Genomic DNA, 15,237 nt, shown 5'->3' on the forward strand with positions numbered 1-15,237 from the left:
CAGTGGAAGATTTATCTCTAGTAAATATCATTTTTGTTACCCAGTGTAGTAAGATAGTAAATTGTCCATGTTATAATTGGGGGGGAGGCATATGAAAATCGGTCCTAGTGAATAAACACCACACACAGAATAGAAAGCAGTCTGGAATCTGCCTCTATTTCACTATCACACCTACCTGCAGTACACAGTGACCACATAGTACAGACTACATGCACAGAACTGTAACTGGGGTGGCAGCAGGTGACATGAGTGATAACTGGTGAGCAGGGCTGCATGAAATTGAAACAGTGGGCAAACAGACCAAACTAGCACTTTATTTTAAAAAGTTTTATTCTGCAGGTTTAGAAATTTGAGATTTTTAATAACCACAAAAGAAATCCAGTCACACCTAATGATTATTAACAGAATGTAGTGGTGTGTTATCTAAACAGAGATCGTGCTGATGTGCCATAATAAATTGTCTATTAGTAAAAAAATACACTTTAGGGCACAGCATTGTATCACAAATTACAGTAGGGATACTTTGCAAGAATTTAATCAAACTAGAGTAACTGTATCTTTTAAATGCAGCACTTAAAAATGTAACAACTCTGTGCATTCTTTTCTTAAAAAATGACCTTGTGTGTGTAGAAATGCTGCCTTATTGCTGCAGAGGTCAAAGTTCAAGGCTCAAGAGGTACAGGAGAGAATACAAAGGTAGCCTTTAGAAACCTGGTTTTGTTTATGTATAAAAAGGTAGAGTTTATAAAAGTTAATTTACAAACCAAGAACAAAAGTGGTATGCACGCATTATGTACAAGCATCCTTAAAACATCAAAAATCTTCAAATGCATAGCCAAAAAGAACAAAACCACCACTGCCTCTTGTCAAAAAAAAAAAAAAAAAAAAAAAAAGGAAATCCTTAAATCACACCATTATTTTCTTCTGGGTGATTACACATTTCTGAAGCCAGCCATCAAATCCACAATTTACTCAATCTTTGTCATGATACAGTATCTAGATATGCACAAAACCCATAAAACTTAGTAATACACAATGAGAATGATCTAAGAATTAAAAACATGAGGGTAAGGCATTCCTGTCGGTTAGTATGACTGTGGTGATATGGTTAATTTATAGATCCAGAGAGGCCATGGAACCAGTCTCACATGCTTTGGTGTCCTTCCCTAAGAAAAATGTGTTTTCATATACAATAAGTAATTGTCTTCATTTGAACCCCCCCCCCAAAGTAATAAACTCCCCTGCTGTACATTTCTGTTAAATCCACTAAACTGGTTATATAGTCCAGGTGCATTTTTTAAGAAGTGTGCATATTACCTCATGCATAATAAAATAAGATGTATATGCTTGGCCAGGGCCATAATAAAGTTTGAACGTACTTTGGAAAGAACAGAACTCAAATGCAACCCCTTTACTGGCTGGTATTTTAACGGAAATCGGTATGTGAAGTTAAACAGTGACCATAAAAAAGTACAAAAATCATTACAAAGCAAAATATCTTTGAACCTTTAGCCAACACCAACAGTTCTTCAAACACAAACATGCAGCTTGCAGCATGTTTTCTGACCATGGTTCAGGGGCATGCTCACTAATCTTCATCAGTTCAAACAACTGCTGAATACTAACAATTGTAGTATCAATTCTAAGAAAATATAATACTCAAATGGAGTGGTTCCATTCAGATTTAGTAAAGTTCAATTCATCTTCACATTATTTAATAATCAAGTTCCTATATTTTAAAAATTAAAAGTGGTCAATCAAGACAGAAACACAGTTTGCTCCAACAAGATAATTCGGATCTCCAGGAAGACACTTGTTTTGCCAGGTTTTAGGATCACCTATGGGAGAAGAAGAAACTGCTGTTATCTACAGTAGACTGAATTGTTACCCATAATGCCTTGCCATTATGGGGCAAATATAAATACATATGCTTAGACATGACTTTCTTCTATTCTTTAGAATACTGTACTTACATCAAAACTCCTTAGCGCTATGCTTTTATGTAGGCAAGCTAGCAGAATTAAGACAATTGTGTGAATTAAGAATATTTCCTCTTGGCCAGGTGTGATGGTGCATGCCTTTAATCCCAGCACTTAGGAGGCTGAGATAGGAGGATCACTGTGAGTTTGAGGCCAGCCTGAGACTAATTCCAGGTCAGCCTGGGCTAGAGCAAGAACCTACCTAGAAAAACAGCAAAACTCTTCTCTTTGATGTAAATTTCTTTACACCATAACAGTTTCTGCTAGAATTAAGTCAGTACTTACCTACTCTACACTGACTTGACCAAAATTTTGTAGTAGCCAAAGTATTCTTAGACCATATCAAATTACGTAAAGGTACATCTATTTTCTGGGTAAACTTACTTCAATGTAACATAGAAAAAGTTCTATCTTTTATCACATACTGGAAATAACAGCTGGAAATCAAGTCAACTGCATTTAGCAGTCAAGAAAGAATCATGTATAAAGCAAGTTAACTGCAGTAAACAGTTAAAGGATCCTATCCAAATCAGCTTTAAAATTAACATATTTTAGGGTGGAGAGATGGCTCTGTGGTCAAGTGCTTGCTTACAAAGTTTGTCGACCTAGGTTTAATTCCCTATTACCCACAAAAAGCCAGATGCACAAAGTAGCACATGCATCTGGAGTTCGTTGGCAGTGCCAAGAGGCCCTAGAGTACCCATTCTCTTTCTGGTTTCAGATAAATTTAAAAATTAAAAATATTTATTTTAAATGCAGTCTGTTAATATGGAACACAGTTTTTCCCAGACATGTTTCCTGGCCCAGTCTGGATCTTGCATAGTAGATAACACTGGCCTAAACTCTGTGACGCAATCTTTCTGCCTCAGAATGCATATCTTAAATGCTGTTTGACTCTTAGTTCACTGACTCAAATTAGGCTACTAAAAGGTTTCCCAAATGGAGTAGCTAAAGAAATTGTGTTAAAATGAGGTGTTTGGGTTTTTTTCTAGAAATACATATTTATGTATGTTTTTCTCCTGGTATTAGTAAAATTTGCTTCTACAATAATCAGGGTATCATAACCCTTTATTTAATACTGTTTCAAGTTGCAACAGCAATTCTCATCTGATTTATAAAAATTTAAGATTAAGCCACATGTAGTAGTTTATACTCCTTTAATATCAGCACCAGAGAGGTGGAGAGGTAAGAAGATAGACTGTGAATTCAAGGCTGGGACTACAGAGTAAGTTCCAGGTCAGCCTGAGATAGAAAGAAATCCTACCTAAAAAAACAACAACAACAACAACAAAAACAAAAAAAACTTACAAGTAAAACTTTAAATTTTTATTGTGTTCTACACCAAATCCTCTTAATGTGAACTATATCAGTGATAAGACAGTTCTGACTCAAGGAAGTGGGAAATGTGAGATTGGAAGCCTTGACATTATGATTAGAAGAGTTTAAAAAATCACTTAAAATAGTGAATAATAGAATTTATTGAAAAGTTTATACTGGAGGGAGAAAAAAAACATGGCCACATAAGATCACAATAAAAGATCTTTTGTCCTTCAAGTTTCAAGTTTCTCTACTATAAATTCTGTGTAGATAAATTAAAAAATAGTAACCAAAATTAATTTCCTAAAGAGATTGAATCTTCTTTTTTTTTTTTTTTTCCCTGAGGTAGGGTCTCACTCTGGCCCAGGCTGAGTTGGAATTAACTACATAGTCTCAGGGTGGCCTTAAACTCACGGCATTCCTCCTACCTCTGCCTCCCAAGTGCTAGGATTAAAGGTGCGTGCCAGCATGCCTGGCAGATGGGGTTATTTTATTATGTTAAAATTTATATGCTGGAAAATAAAAATTCTCCCATTGTACCCTGAAAATTTTAATAGATCATATTCAATTTTTTTGAACATCACAAACTATCAAACTTAGGCCAAATCAGTTTTTAAAGAAACTTCTCTACCTTTCCACATGCGTTTATAACGCATGCACCACAAACAAATTTGAAAAATACGAGTGATGCCTATGAGGCCACAGAAACAGAGCAAAGACTTTTAAACCCACAGCTCAGGAAGCATCAATCAATGACAGTACCCAAAGCCCCCAGAGGACAGAGGGAAGACAGCATACCCGACGAGGAGTCGGATGATTTTAGAGCAAAAGACCAACCGTCAGGAGTCATAGACGCACAGTGTGGTAAGCGTAGCTCCACAGGCTTCAGGAATTTGAGGCCATGGGGCCCACACATCACTAAGGGGCTCAGCAAAGTTTCACCTAGAGCCAAGGAAGGGGAGATGTGAGAAGTGAGGTCTTCCTTTTAGACACAGTTCTCTTCACACTTCTAATTATATACTTGAAGTTTAAAGCCAAGTAAGGTTAGGTCTCTACAGCAGTACTTATCAAGAAAAACACAATGGAAGTCATCAATATAATTTAAAACTCTTCAGCTGCCACATTAGGAAGTAAAAAGAATAAAGTGACATTTTAATATCTACCTAACCCAATATAGCCAAAACACAATTGCAACACATAACTAATATAGTAAATCTTTAAAGTCAGTATCTGAGCCAAATTTCAAGTGCTAAGTAGCAACATGCAGCTAAGGATTAATGCTCTTGATTATATGGGGCTACAGTACAAAACACATTCATAAATGGTACTATGTACAAGGATATTTGTCTCATCTTAAATGTTTGCTACAGATGCTTTAAGCATTCATATATGGCCAACATAGTTAGTACCACTGTTTTTAAAGACAGAATATTACAAGTTATAATAAAATGTCAGTATTCTACCAAAACATTAAGAAATTAGGCTAAAATAATGTATTCAGGGAAATAACTGCTAAAAGACACTGAAAGAAATCCTAACAGTTCATAAGATCCTGGTTGATCTAGAAAAATGATGAAGATAACAGTATTCCTAGTCCTCTGGGACATTCAGAAACATACTGTACTTCCCTCTAGGATATTTCATTTATTTGTCTGAGTACTTACTAGAGCTAGCTTTCGGAGTACAAGTTATACATCAGTGCTCCAAAAGGCCTACCATATCTTCAATCCATTGGTAGGCAAGGAAAAGCCTCTCTATTTGAATGCTACCTAACCTGTCTCAAGATGGAAAGGCTAACAAATTCCATTAAATTAGGCAAGACAGGCTGACATTCATATGTAAGGATTGCCCAATGGCTCATCATGTAACATCACTTTTTATTTTACACTGAAAGTAAAGTATGCTATGTGAAAGGACATTGAGGCTACCCTGTGTCCCACCTACCACATGCTTTTAACAGCACTCCACTGTAGATAGCTCGTTGGAGAGACTCCCTCATTATAGAAAGATTATGTTGTGGTTGGCCTAGAACATGCAGAAGAGAAACTACCAGCTTATAACCCTGGCTGTACACTATAAACTATAAAGTGTACTTGGGGAAAGTCCTGAATTAGTATAGCCAAGCAGAAAAACAAATACATTTACCTTTTTCTTTATCTAAAGGCGGGAGGATGCTGTTGTCTCGGCAGACCTTGAAATAGATTTCTTGCTCAATTCCTTCAGGAATGGCTCCTTGTGGGATAATTATACTAACACCAGTTTCTATAGAACTCAATACACCACCATTGCTATTGAATATGCCTCGGGCTGTGGCCACAACAGTATGGCCGTCCTCATCTTCATCTTCTTCTACAGCTGAAGGACTGAGGGTTCAGAAATAACTAATGATTAAAATTCCTAATAATGTATGAGTGGTTTGCTTAAATTTTATTTCTCCAAACAGTTTAATAATACCTTACACATGGTAAGTTTTAGTAAAAAGGTCTTACTCAGAGGGATAGTTCAGGGCTTATCTCAATTAGAAAAATCAATTGCATTTCTGAAAATAACTAGTCAAGTACCATTAATGGTTTTTAATTTGATTATACAAAACCTCATTGGTCTTAATCAGCACATTTTAACATCTGTGAAACAGTTGCTTGAAATCATGGTTAGGCACAGTTTAATTGTCAGACTTTTGTTTTCCTTCTTAGTAATACATAAATACATAATTCATGAAGGTTTGGAAGATATTCCAAGTGAGTGATACAGCATTTGTCAGGTACTGTCCAAAACACGAGTGCATTTTACAGTGGAGATCATGTTAAGACTTAATAAAATTTACCTAGAATTTTCAGTGTGTACACATAATGACCTTCCTAAGCACTCCCTGAGTACAAAATGCTCAGTGTCAAAAGCAGGATTCCCAAGCTTCAAATATGCAGTATTTCCACATACTCTAGTACAAGTCAAGTATCCATAAAGAGGAAGTAAACTAACCTATTACAAGAGACTATCAAGGGTAAAAAGGATGTGGTATCAGCAACTGTTTCAAAAATGGAGACAGCCTATCAAGACTATGTGAAGTAAAGTTCTGAGCCAGGACTTAAGGGTAGTAAGAAAGGTGGACCAACAATGTACATGTGCATGAAGGGTAACTGCAACTTCACTCCAGCATGGACTGTAATACAGTCCATGGCCTATAGACCATCAACAGAAAGAGGCCCCTGAGCCCACTCCTGACTACTAGTGACATGCACAGAGTCAGGAAGGCAGAATGACATAATCAGCTTTTCTCTAGAGAAGTAGACTGCAGATGGCCTTCCCGGTCCTTGGTTCTGCCCATGAGTGCTTCTCTCATGAGCTCGAAGTATAAGTAGATTTAGAAGGCTGGGCTGAGCTGTTATGTGGCCAGATGGGCCTGGCCCACACTATGTAATGAGAAGACAAAAAAGAGTACCTTAGTGAGGACTCTAGGTAGGCTTTGTCTCATTTGCTCAACCACCTTACTATGTTTTAGGTAAACATTCTGAGATCATTACATTTCTTTTTTGCAGTGTCTTTAATGAATAATAATAGGTAAGGACTCTAGATATCCGTATTTCCATAATATTATTCAAATGTACCCCACCAGTAGATAGTTATAGTAGATGGAAATAGTTTACAGGAAGCCATAGTTAGCCAAGGGTACAGGTTCTGAGGTCAGATGACCAGAGGCTCAATCAGGCTCATTTCTGGCTAACTGTGTAGCATTGGACACACTGCCTTCTGCCAGTTAATCTCTGTTATTGGTAACATAGGATAATGACGATCCTTACTGACTATATATGAACATTTGCTTTATTACTTCACATGTTGTACCTCCTGGAGGACTTTCTACATAATAGCATTCATTGCAATAAAACTCTTCAATTTATAGGTAGAGTTCAAATTATCGAGTCAAAAATCACATACATCACATCAAACTACAGGAGCACACTTATAAAAAATTTTAATCTCAAGAGGCTGAGGCAGAAGGATTTCTATGTGTTCAAGCCTAGCCTCAGCTACATAGCAAGGCCCCCATCTATAACCAGTCCCCCTGTCCCCAGAAAACACGTAAGACAATCACAGGGCCAACTCTTTAAACAAAGGCAAGTAAGTATCTTACCTCACAGGAATAGCTTTAGGTACTGTGCTGATATTATTTACTTGATACTTAGGCTTATCTGTATGGATGGAGAATGTTTCAACTCCACTGTCAAACTCAGGAGGCTGGGCTGAACTATGCACTTTCATAAGAGGCTTTGGAGAAGTGGGAGTTTTTGAAGACACATCAGGTTTATGTACAGCTTCACTGGGCAGAAGATTGTGATTGAATTTTGGACTTTCAAACTTGCGTTCAAATGGTCGGGCAGAACTTGTATATGGTTTTGGTGTAAATCGGTTGTATGCTGGAGTGACTGTTTTCTGAGTCTGTTCGGCCCCATTAACTGGAGCTTTCTCTGGGAAAGTTTTCTGAGGATAGAAAGCAGTCTGAGAAGCATCTTCTCGGTTTGGTGGTCTAAAAGTGGCTGGCTTACTCTGAGGTGGAGGTGGCTCTGGCTTGGACACAAAAGAATTCTGAAAATCCAAAGACACTGAGTTACCTGAAAAACAAGCATATATGCATTTTTAAACTTCCTGAAAAAAGCTTTAATAATCCTTTTTATGTCTCTTCTGCCACTGGAGTTAAGGCCTAGATCTTAGTGACACAGTCACAGGGTAGTTCTTAAGCCTTGGGGACTACCTATGATGCTGAGGGACACATACAGTGCTGCTGTGTATTCTGTTGCTTTGGATTCGGGGTCAGGCTACAAGGGCTCTGACCTCCAAAAATTGGTGTCTGAGCAATCCCTCTCCAATATTCATCAAACAGAATGGCATATTGATTGAACAAGTCAGTATTAAAAGACTCAAACACAATCAAAACCAAGAGAAGGGCACATACTGAGAAGGTATGTATAAAATGTATACCTGATAATTAGCATAAAATACCTACATGGAAGCCCTCTATATATGTGAGAAAAATTCAGTTGGCAGACAGAAGTGAAAACTAGAATGCCCCATTAACTCATCTCCCTATCATGAAAATGTAAAACGCAAACAAAAATAAACACAAAACATTAAAATACTGTATCACAACCATATAAATGACAAAACCTAGAAGTTCAGGTTGGTGAAAATGTAGACCAGACATGCTCTAGGCAGTGTAGAACAGTACCAGCTGAATTCTATGAAATTAAAGAAAACACCACCAATGTTTTAGAAACTCTCTGAGAAAACAAGAGAAACTGAGAACATGTCTTAAGCTATCTTTTATGAAATTAGTACAAGCTTAACACCAAAACCAGACAAGCCCATTAAAAAAAAAAAAAGCAACAACTTATTAATCAAAATTCCTCACGAATCTACTACCAGAACTTAGCACATTAAAAAAATTAAGAGGTGGGGTAGGGTTGGAGGGGTGGCTTAGCAGTTAAGGCATTTGTCTGCAAAGCCAAAGGACCCAGGTTCGATTCCTCAGGACCCAACGTTAGCCAGATGCACAAAGGGATACAAATGTCTGGAGTTCATTTGCAGTGGCTAGAACCCTGGCATGCCCATTCTCTCTCTCTCTGTCAAATAAATAAATAAAATATTAAAAAAAGAAAACAAAGGGGGGCTGGAGAGATGCCTTAGTGGTTAAGGTGTTTGCCTGCAAAGCCAAAGGACCTTTGTTCAATTCCCCAGGACTCATGTAAGCCAGATGCCTAAGGTGGCACATGTGTCTGGAGTTCATTTCCAGTGGCTACAGGCCTTGGTGTGCCCATTCCCTCTCTCTCTGTCTGCCCCCGACCTCAAATAAATAAATAAATAAATATTTTTTAAAAAACAAAACCTTAAAAAAGAAAATAAAGGGTAAAATGATAAAATCATGTTAATATGAGAGAAAACATTTGACAAAATGCTTTCAATAAACTAGGACTACAGACAACTTATAACAACAAAACCCTACAGCTAACGTAAGGGTGAAACATTAGATTCTATTCCCATGAGATGAGTAATGTAACTTGCTATGTAACATCCAGGCTGATCTTGAACTCAATAGTCTCCTTCCTGCCTTTGCCTCCCAAGTGCCAGAACTACAGGCATGCACCATCACGTCTTTGTATCATCAGTGTGTACAACAACTTGTCTGGCTGGAAGACTTACATATCCTGGAATTTCACTCCTATGGAAATAAAAGAGAAGTACTATCTGTACTAACAAAACATAAACAGGAGAATGAATAAAGTGTGCTATATTCTCAGGGCAAAATATTACACTACTCACATGAATAGGCTGGATCTATGTTATCTACCCTGTTAATATTTTACCAAATATAAATGCAAAGAGGCAAGGTAGAATGGGATACTTTTTATGTAAAACTGGCTTTCTTATGTCCGTATTTTAAGATGTGGAAGGACAATATTTATAAAGAACTATTCAAGTATTTAGACATCCTGGTAAACAAATGCTACTTTTGAAAAGATTTGGAGATTAGCATAAAATTATGATTAAAAAAAGATTTTAAAGTCTTATAAAAAAGACTGTTCAATATAATGGTCAGTTATAAACACAAGAAACATATTTTCAACAAAATTCTTACTTTATACTGTCACTAGTCCAAATGTTCTTAGTATTTTTTTTTTACTTTACAATCATATAGCTTCAGAACTATAGAAGAGTAATTTCCTAAGTATGTTATAGTAATAGTATAGATTTCTAAATTTCTTACCTTCACCTTGTATGGCCCTAGAATGTATGTGGAGAGAAGAGCTGGTGATAGGTGGAGCTGACTGAGTGTACTGTGAGGGCAATGGAGGAGGAGGAGGCGTAGCCTGGATTGGGTCATAGCGTTTCTCTCCAAAAGATCTATCCACAGTATCAGTTTCAGGTTTTCCCCTGTAAAAAAAAAAGGAAGAAAATGCCCAATATCTGAAAACAAACTCATCACTCAACAAGCTCTCATTCCTCCAACTACTTTTAAGTTTTAATAATTTAGTAATGTCACAATTTATTCTATGAGAATGGGATGCTACTCTACCAAAATATACAAACAAATCCAACCATTCACTGGCACAAAAAAATGTCAAGACAGCACAGATACTTTAAGAGTATTAGTAAAACATCCAGAAGATATCAACCAAAAAGGCGGATGAAATTTTGGGTATGCTTTTTAATACTTGTGATAGCTATGAAAAACAGGTATGATAAGTTTAAGGAAGTCTTGCAAGTATCTTGAGAAATGAATCTTGGCAAATACCTTCCTTAAACCCACTTCTAATTTTTTTTAAATCTCAGGTCTTGGCATCTGGCATGCTTAAAAAGCACCATAAAACATGATGCCATAGATCAGAGGTTGGCAAACTTTTCAATGAAGAGCCAGGTAAATATTTTGGGCTTTTTAAGCCACATAAAACTCTGTCAAAGCTATTCAACTTTGCTGTTACAGACTAAAATTAGACATAGTAAGTCAATGAATGAGCAGACTTATATTCCAGTAACACTGGAAAAAGAGAACATCTTTTAAAAGGCATTTAAAATATGCCCCTGATGTACCACTCTTGTTTTGCTTTCTTTGATGGCTGTAGAATAGCAAGTATTGCTTTACTTTACAAGGCTCATTTAAGGTAGATTGCCAATTGTTTATGTAACATGTAAAATTCAAACAAAGGAGATCTAAATAGACCCATAATTGCAACACTGCCATCTAAACCTTACTGCAGGGTGCCAAAGCTACACTGGGTTTATGTGCACAAACAATAATACATTTGAAACACATATTTGTTTTCATATAAGACTTTTGCTGAAGGAAGTCTAGTTTTATGACTTAGTTTTAAAATTACACTGGTATAGTGCTTGCATGCACTGAATCTAAGTATTTAAAGATGGCAATAGTATCTGAATGTGCACATAATGCCAATGAAACAGTGAGGGACATGTCATGTAACATCCTCACATTAATGCCAGTCTTACCACTTGATGTTCCTTTTCAAGTAGTCATAGCTAGTGTAAGAGCCAAGAAATCTAGTGATGGCAAAGCAAGCGCAATAGAAAAATGAAAGAAAATAGTCAATCTAACTAAGTACATTTGCATCAAGTGGAACTCAAAAATCATTTCAAAATATTAAGCAGCATCCATAATGTTCATACAATTTGCTTCATAACTCTCACTTTACCAAAGAAATAACTAATAGGTTAAACACATGTAACTTATTAGTTATACTCTGCCTGCCCACTCCAGAGATTGTATCCAGTGCCACTCACTTCTACTACAGTTGCTAATGGTTAGTAAGCAAACGAGCCAGGCTGAGGGTGTAGTTCAGTGGTAGAGTACTAGTCAGTCACATGCCACGCCCTGGGTTCAGACCTCAGCATCACGAGAGTGAGAGTGATAGTGAGACAGACAGACAAGACAGACAGACAGACAAATACACACACACACACACACACACACACACACACACACACACACACACAGAATAACGAACCATGTCAGAACATTAACTAGGTATACTCAGAAAGTTCTTAATAAATGAATCTTGATAAAAGAAAGGGCAAAAAAAATTCTGAAAGTAAGGGCATAGAAGAAGTGATATAACATGAACTGGCAAATACAAACAGATATACCTTTGAAACATGGCTTTGGATTAACTATATTCCTTTCTAGCAAGACCTCACCCACCTCCAACAGTAAGCTCAGCTTGTGGTGGGTGGACCTTATTTGCAAAGCTGGCAAGCTTGACTATCATAGCTTTTTCTCATCTAATAGTGTCACATAAACACAGGAAGTATCTGCCATCAATCTTATGTAGTTCTTAAAAGCCAAGTGGATGGTATATATTTCATTCTAATATATGAAAACTATTACCAGCTACACTGGTTTCTCTTCCCAGAGCTAGCTGTATTAATTAAAAAGAGAGTGTCTGATGTACCCTACCTATCACACTGTGCTCTGCAGTGAGTTTCAATAACTCATCAAATACTGTACCTCAACATATTCTAGTCCTTGTCTAAACATTATATATCATAAATAAGCTATTAAGCTTTCATCTGAGAAAATCAAATTAACATGAAGTAAGAAATGCCTTTCATCTGATTCCCTGGCATATCTTTTAACTTACTTTATAGAACCAAATGTGTTCTTTTAGCACTGTATCCTGTTTCACAAGTATGTATAAGCATAAATTAACTCTTTACATCCCTGGGCCCTCTTCTAAAAGAATTCATGAATTTAATGGAGGAATTCTGAATGACTGCTACAGAATACTTCCTTTTACCTTACTACAAGTGAGCTCACCTGCCTTGATACTCTTCTTAGGTGACAGTGGGCACCTGTCTAGTGTCATGTTAGAGGGAATATTAAGACATCATTTAAAGTAATACACACTGCAGTGTTTAGTCTGCATTTGTATGTGTATTAACTGTTTTCTTTAGTAGAAACAGAGATTTAAACTTAAGACTATTTAAAATGATGGTGGGGGGGGGAGGCTGAAGAGATGGCTTAACAGTTAAGGCACTTGTCTGCAAAGCCTAAGGACCCACTTTTAGTTCCCCAGCACTCACATAAGCCAGATGCATTAAGTGAGATATGCATCTGTCTCACTTTGCATTTGCAATGGCTAGAGGCCCTGGCACACCCATTCTCTTATCTGTTTCTTGCTCTTTTTCTCTCAAATAAGTAAATAATAATGTCTGGGGGGGGGGATGTACAGGTAAATCAGGTTTTCAATTGAACAAGTTTTAAATGAACTCTAAAAGAATTTTTTTTCAAGTTTTTTTGAAGTAGGTTTTCATTCTAGTCTAGGCTGATCTGGGATTCACTATGTAATCTCAGAGTGGCCTCAAATCATGGTGATCCTCTTACCTCTGCCCCCGAGTATTGGGATCTCTAAAATAATTTTTTTAAAGATTTTATTTTAATTTATTTATTAGAGACAGAAAGAAAGTGAGAGAGTAAGCGAGCGAGCGAGTGAGAGAGAGAGATGGGTGCATCAAGGCCTCTAGCCACTGCAAACAAACTCCAGACGCATGCTCCATCATGTGTATCTGGCTTATGTGGGACCTAGAGAATCGAACTAGGGTCCTTAGCCTTCACAGGCATGCACCGTAATCACTAAGCCATCTCTCCAGCCCTCTAAAAGAATTTTTAATCAAGAGTAAATTACAAATGACAAGTTCTATAAAATCCTATGCATCTAATTAAGCAAAAAAATCTAGGTATATTTAATCTTAGGCTCAAAACTGGTATGTGATGACTTCTGGTATGTCAAAGTTGGTAGGCTGAGGTATAATCCTAGTTACTCCAACAAACACTAATCTAGGTGTACTACAATGTAATCTCTCATCTGCTGATGATGTGGTCAGACCAGACCTAATCAGGTTAAGAATGTAGTCATTCTCTGAGTTTAGAGACTCACCAACTCCTTTTAGGTCTTCTGTTCTATATCACCTACCTGCCTTCTGACCTACAGCATGCTTAGGCAGCCCCCATCATTATAGTAACAAACTCCTGTGACAAATCATGTTTTTTATTTCTGTGGGTTCTGCTTTGTGGAGACATGAACCCACTGATGGCTGTTTTGGATTATATCCAACTCTTGGGATCAAACTCTGTCATCAGGACCAAACCAGAAATCTAACACAGGTATATTACCAGTGGGAAGCACCAATTCACTGGGCACAATAAGAAATATACCAACACAGAATCTATGAGAAATAAGTAGCACAGACAAAGAAAGGATTAAGAGCCAAGAAACTATTTCACTTCATCTGATCTTGGTTTCTTTGTCTATTAACTGGACCATAAAACCCTGAACATTTCCAAAGCTCTATTTGTTTCTCCAAGGGAGTGGGGGGGACAAGCTCTTTCTTAGTTTTTGAATAACAAAACCAAAACAAACCTCTGGTATTTCTCCTCAGTGACCCCCTCAGATACCTAATTTTGTATTTAGAAAATAAAAACAGAAAAGAAAAAGAATCACCATTAAATGTGTGTACCTCATGCAAGATCTCTAAAGAGTCACTAGTTGCAGGTCATCAGTTTACTCTTTTCCATCAAAACTCTGATTTTTAGCATCTTTTCTAATACAAAAGTTTAAATAGGTGTTATCAGGGAGAACAAAAACCATATACTTCAGCCACTAAATAGTATATATAATATGGAGCCATGTATTGTATCTGATTACTTTCATTAAAAATATACTGAACTGAATTGATGTGGTTAACTCCACATACAACTGAAATGGTCTCATCTCAGTGTTAGGAAGTCAGACAAATTAGGTGAAATAACTTACTTTGAAGAATAATTAGAAAAATTTGGCTGATTCTGAGAATGAACTGGTTTGGCAGGCTCAGAGTGATGGCTGACAGGCATATGGGTAGAAGGTTTGTTCTCGAAACTTCTTCTGTCAAAGTATGAGAGCTGTTTTCGGTAATATTCTTCGTCTTCTTCAGGGTCATAATGATTTGACCGAACAATATCTTCAGGAGGCTTCACTTGAGGTTTTTGAGGCTCTGGAACCCTAACAAATAAGGAATGACAGAGCAAACAACATTTTAGATGTGAATTCTAAAAAAAAAAAATGGAATTTAGAAATCTTATCTTAAGTTTTTCACTGACTGCTGGAATCATTCGGGATCTAAGCAAACAATCCAAATGGATACTCCAAACACACCTCAAAGGTAGGCTCTTTCTGGCTGGGAAGTCCCTTAGTACAACTTAGTAAAGCATGATGATTAACTGTTTAGAGGTCTCATAGCAAATGAGAAAAAGTAGACAATAAGAGGAAAGAAAAGCCAACCAAGGCAGTAGAGAACTGCTTAAAACATCAATGTCAGCAACAGTAAATGACAGACTTAACTAGAAAGGAGATTTTTAAGAACTTTTAATCCAGGATCAATGAATGGTTCTCCAATG

The 15,237-nt window shown here is 37.0% G+C and overlaps 1 protein-coding gene across 9 annotated transcripts in view; it reads right to left on the reverse strand.

Annotated features, from left to right (window-relative positions):
• Nucleotides 1-312: 312 nt before the first annotated feature.
• Nucleotides 313-15,237, reverse strand: part of Tjp1 (tight junction protein 1) — a 268,814-nt gene continuing 253,889 nt past the window's right edge. For 3 of the 9 annotated variants that reach the window (XM_045144910.1, XM_045144905.1, XM_045144909.1), the window contains 7 exons: nucleotides 14,615-14,842; nucleotides 11,295-11,345; nucleotides 10,054-10,220; nucleotides 7,426-7,903; nucleotides 5,442-5,659; nucleotides 4,095-4,238; nucleotides 313-1,838 (listed from right to left, as the gene is read on the reverse strand). In XM_045144910.1, the coding sequence (XP_045000845.1) occupies nucleotides 1,744-1,838; nucleotides 4,095-4,238; nucleotides 5,442-5,659; nucleotides 7,426-7,903; nucleotides 10,054-10,220; nucleotides 11,295-11,345; nucleotides 14,615-14,842 (1,381 nt within the window). In that variant the 3' untranslated portion in view covers nucleotides 313-1,743. The remainder of the gene's footprint in view (nucleotides 1,839-4,094; nucleotides 4,239-5,441; nucleotides 5,660-7,425; nucleotides 7,904-10,053; nucleotides 10,221-11,294; nucleotides 11,346-14,614; nucleotides 14,843-15,237) is intronic. The other 6 variants (XM_045144906.1, XM_045144912.1, XM_045144904.1 and 3 more) reach the window with 4 other exon arrangements.

The sequence above is a fragment of the Jaculus jaculus genome, chromosome 3 (genome assembly GCF_020740685.1).
Source record: "Jaculus jaculus isolate mJacJac1 chromosome 3, mJacJac1.mat.Y.cur, whole genome shotgun sequence".
NCBI classification, from domain to species: Eukaryota; Metazoa; Chordata; class Mammalia; order Rodentia; family Dipodidae; genus Jaculus; species Jaculus jaculus.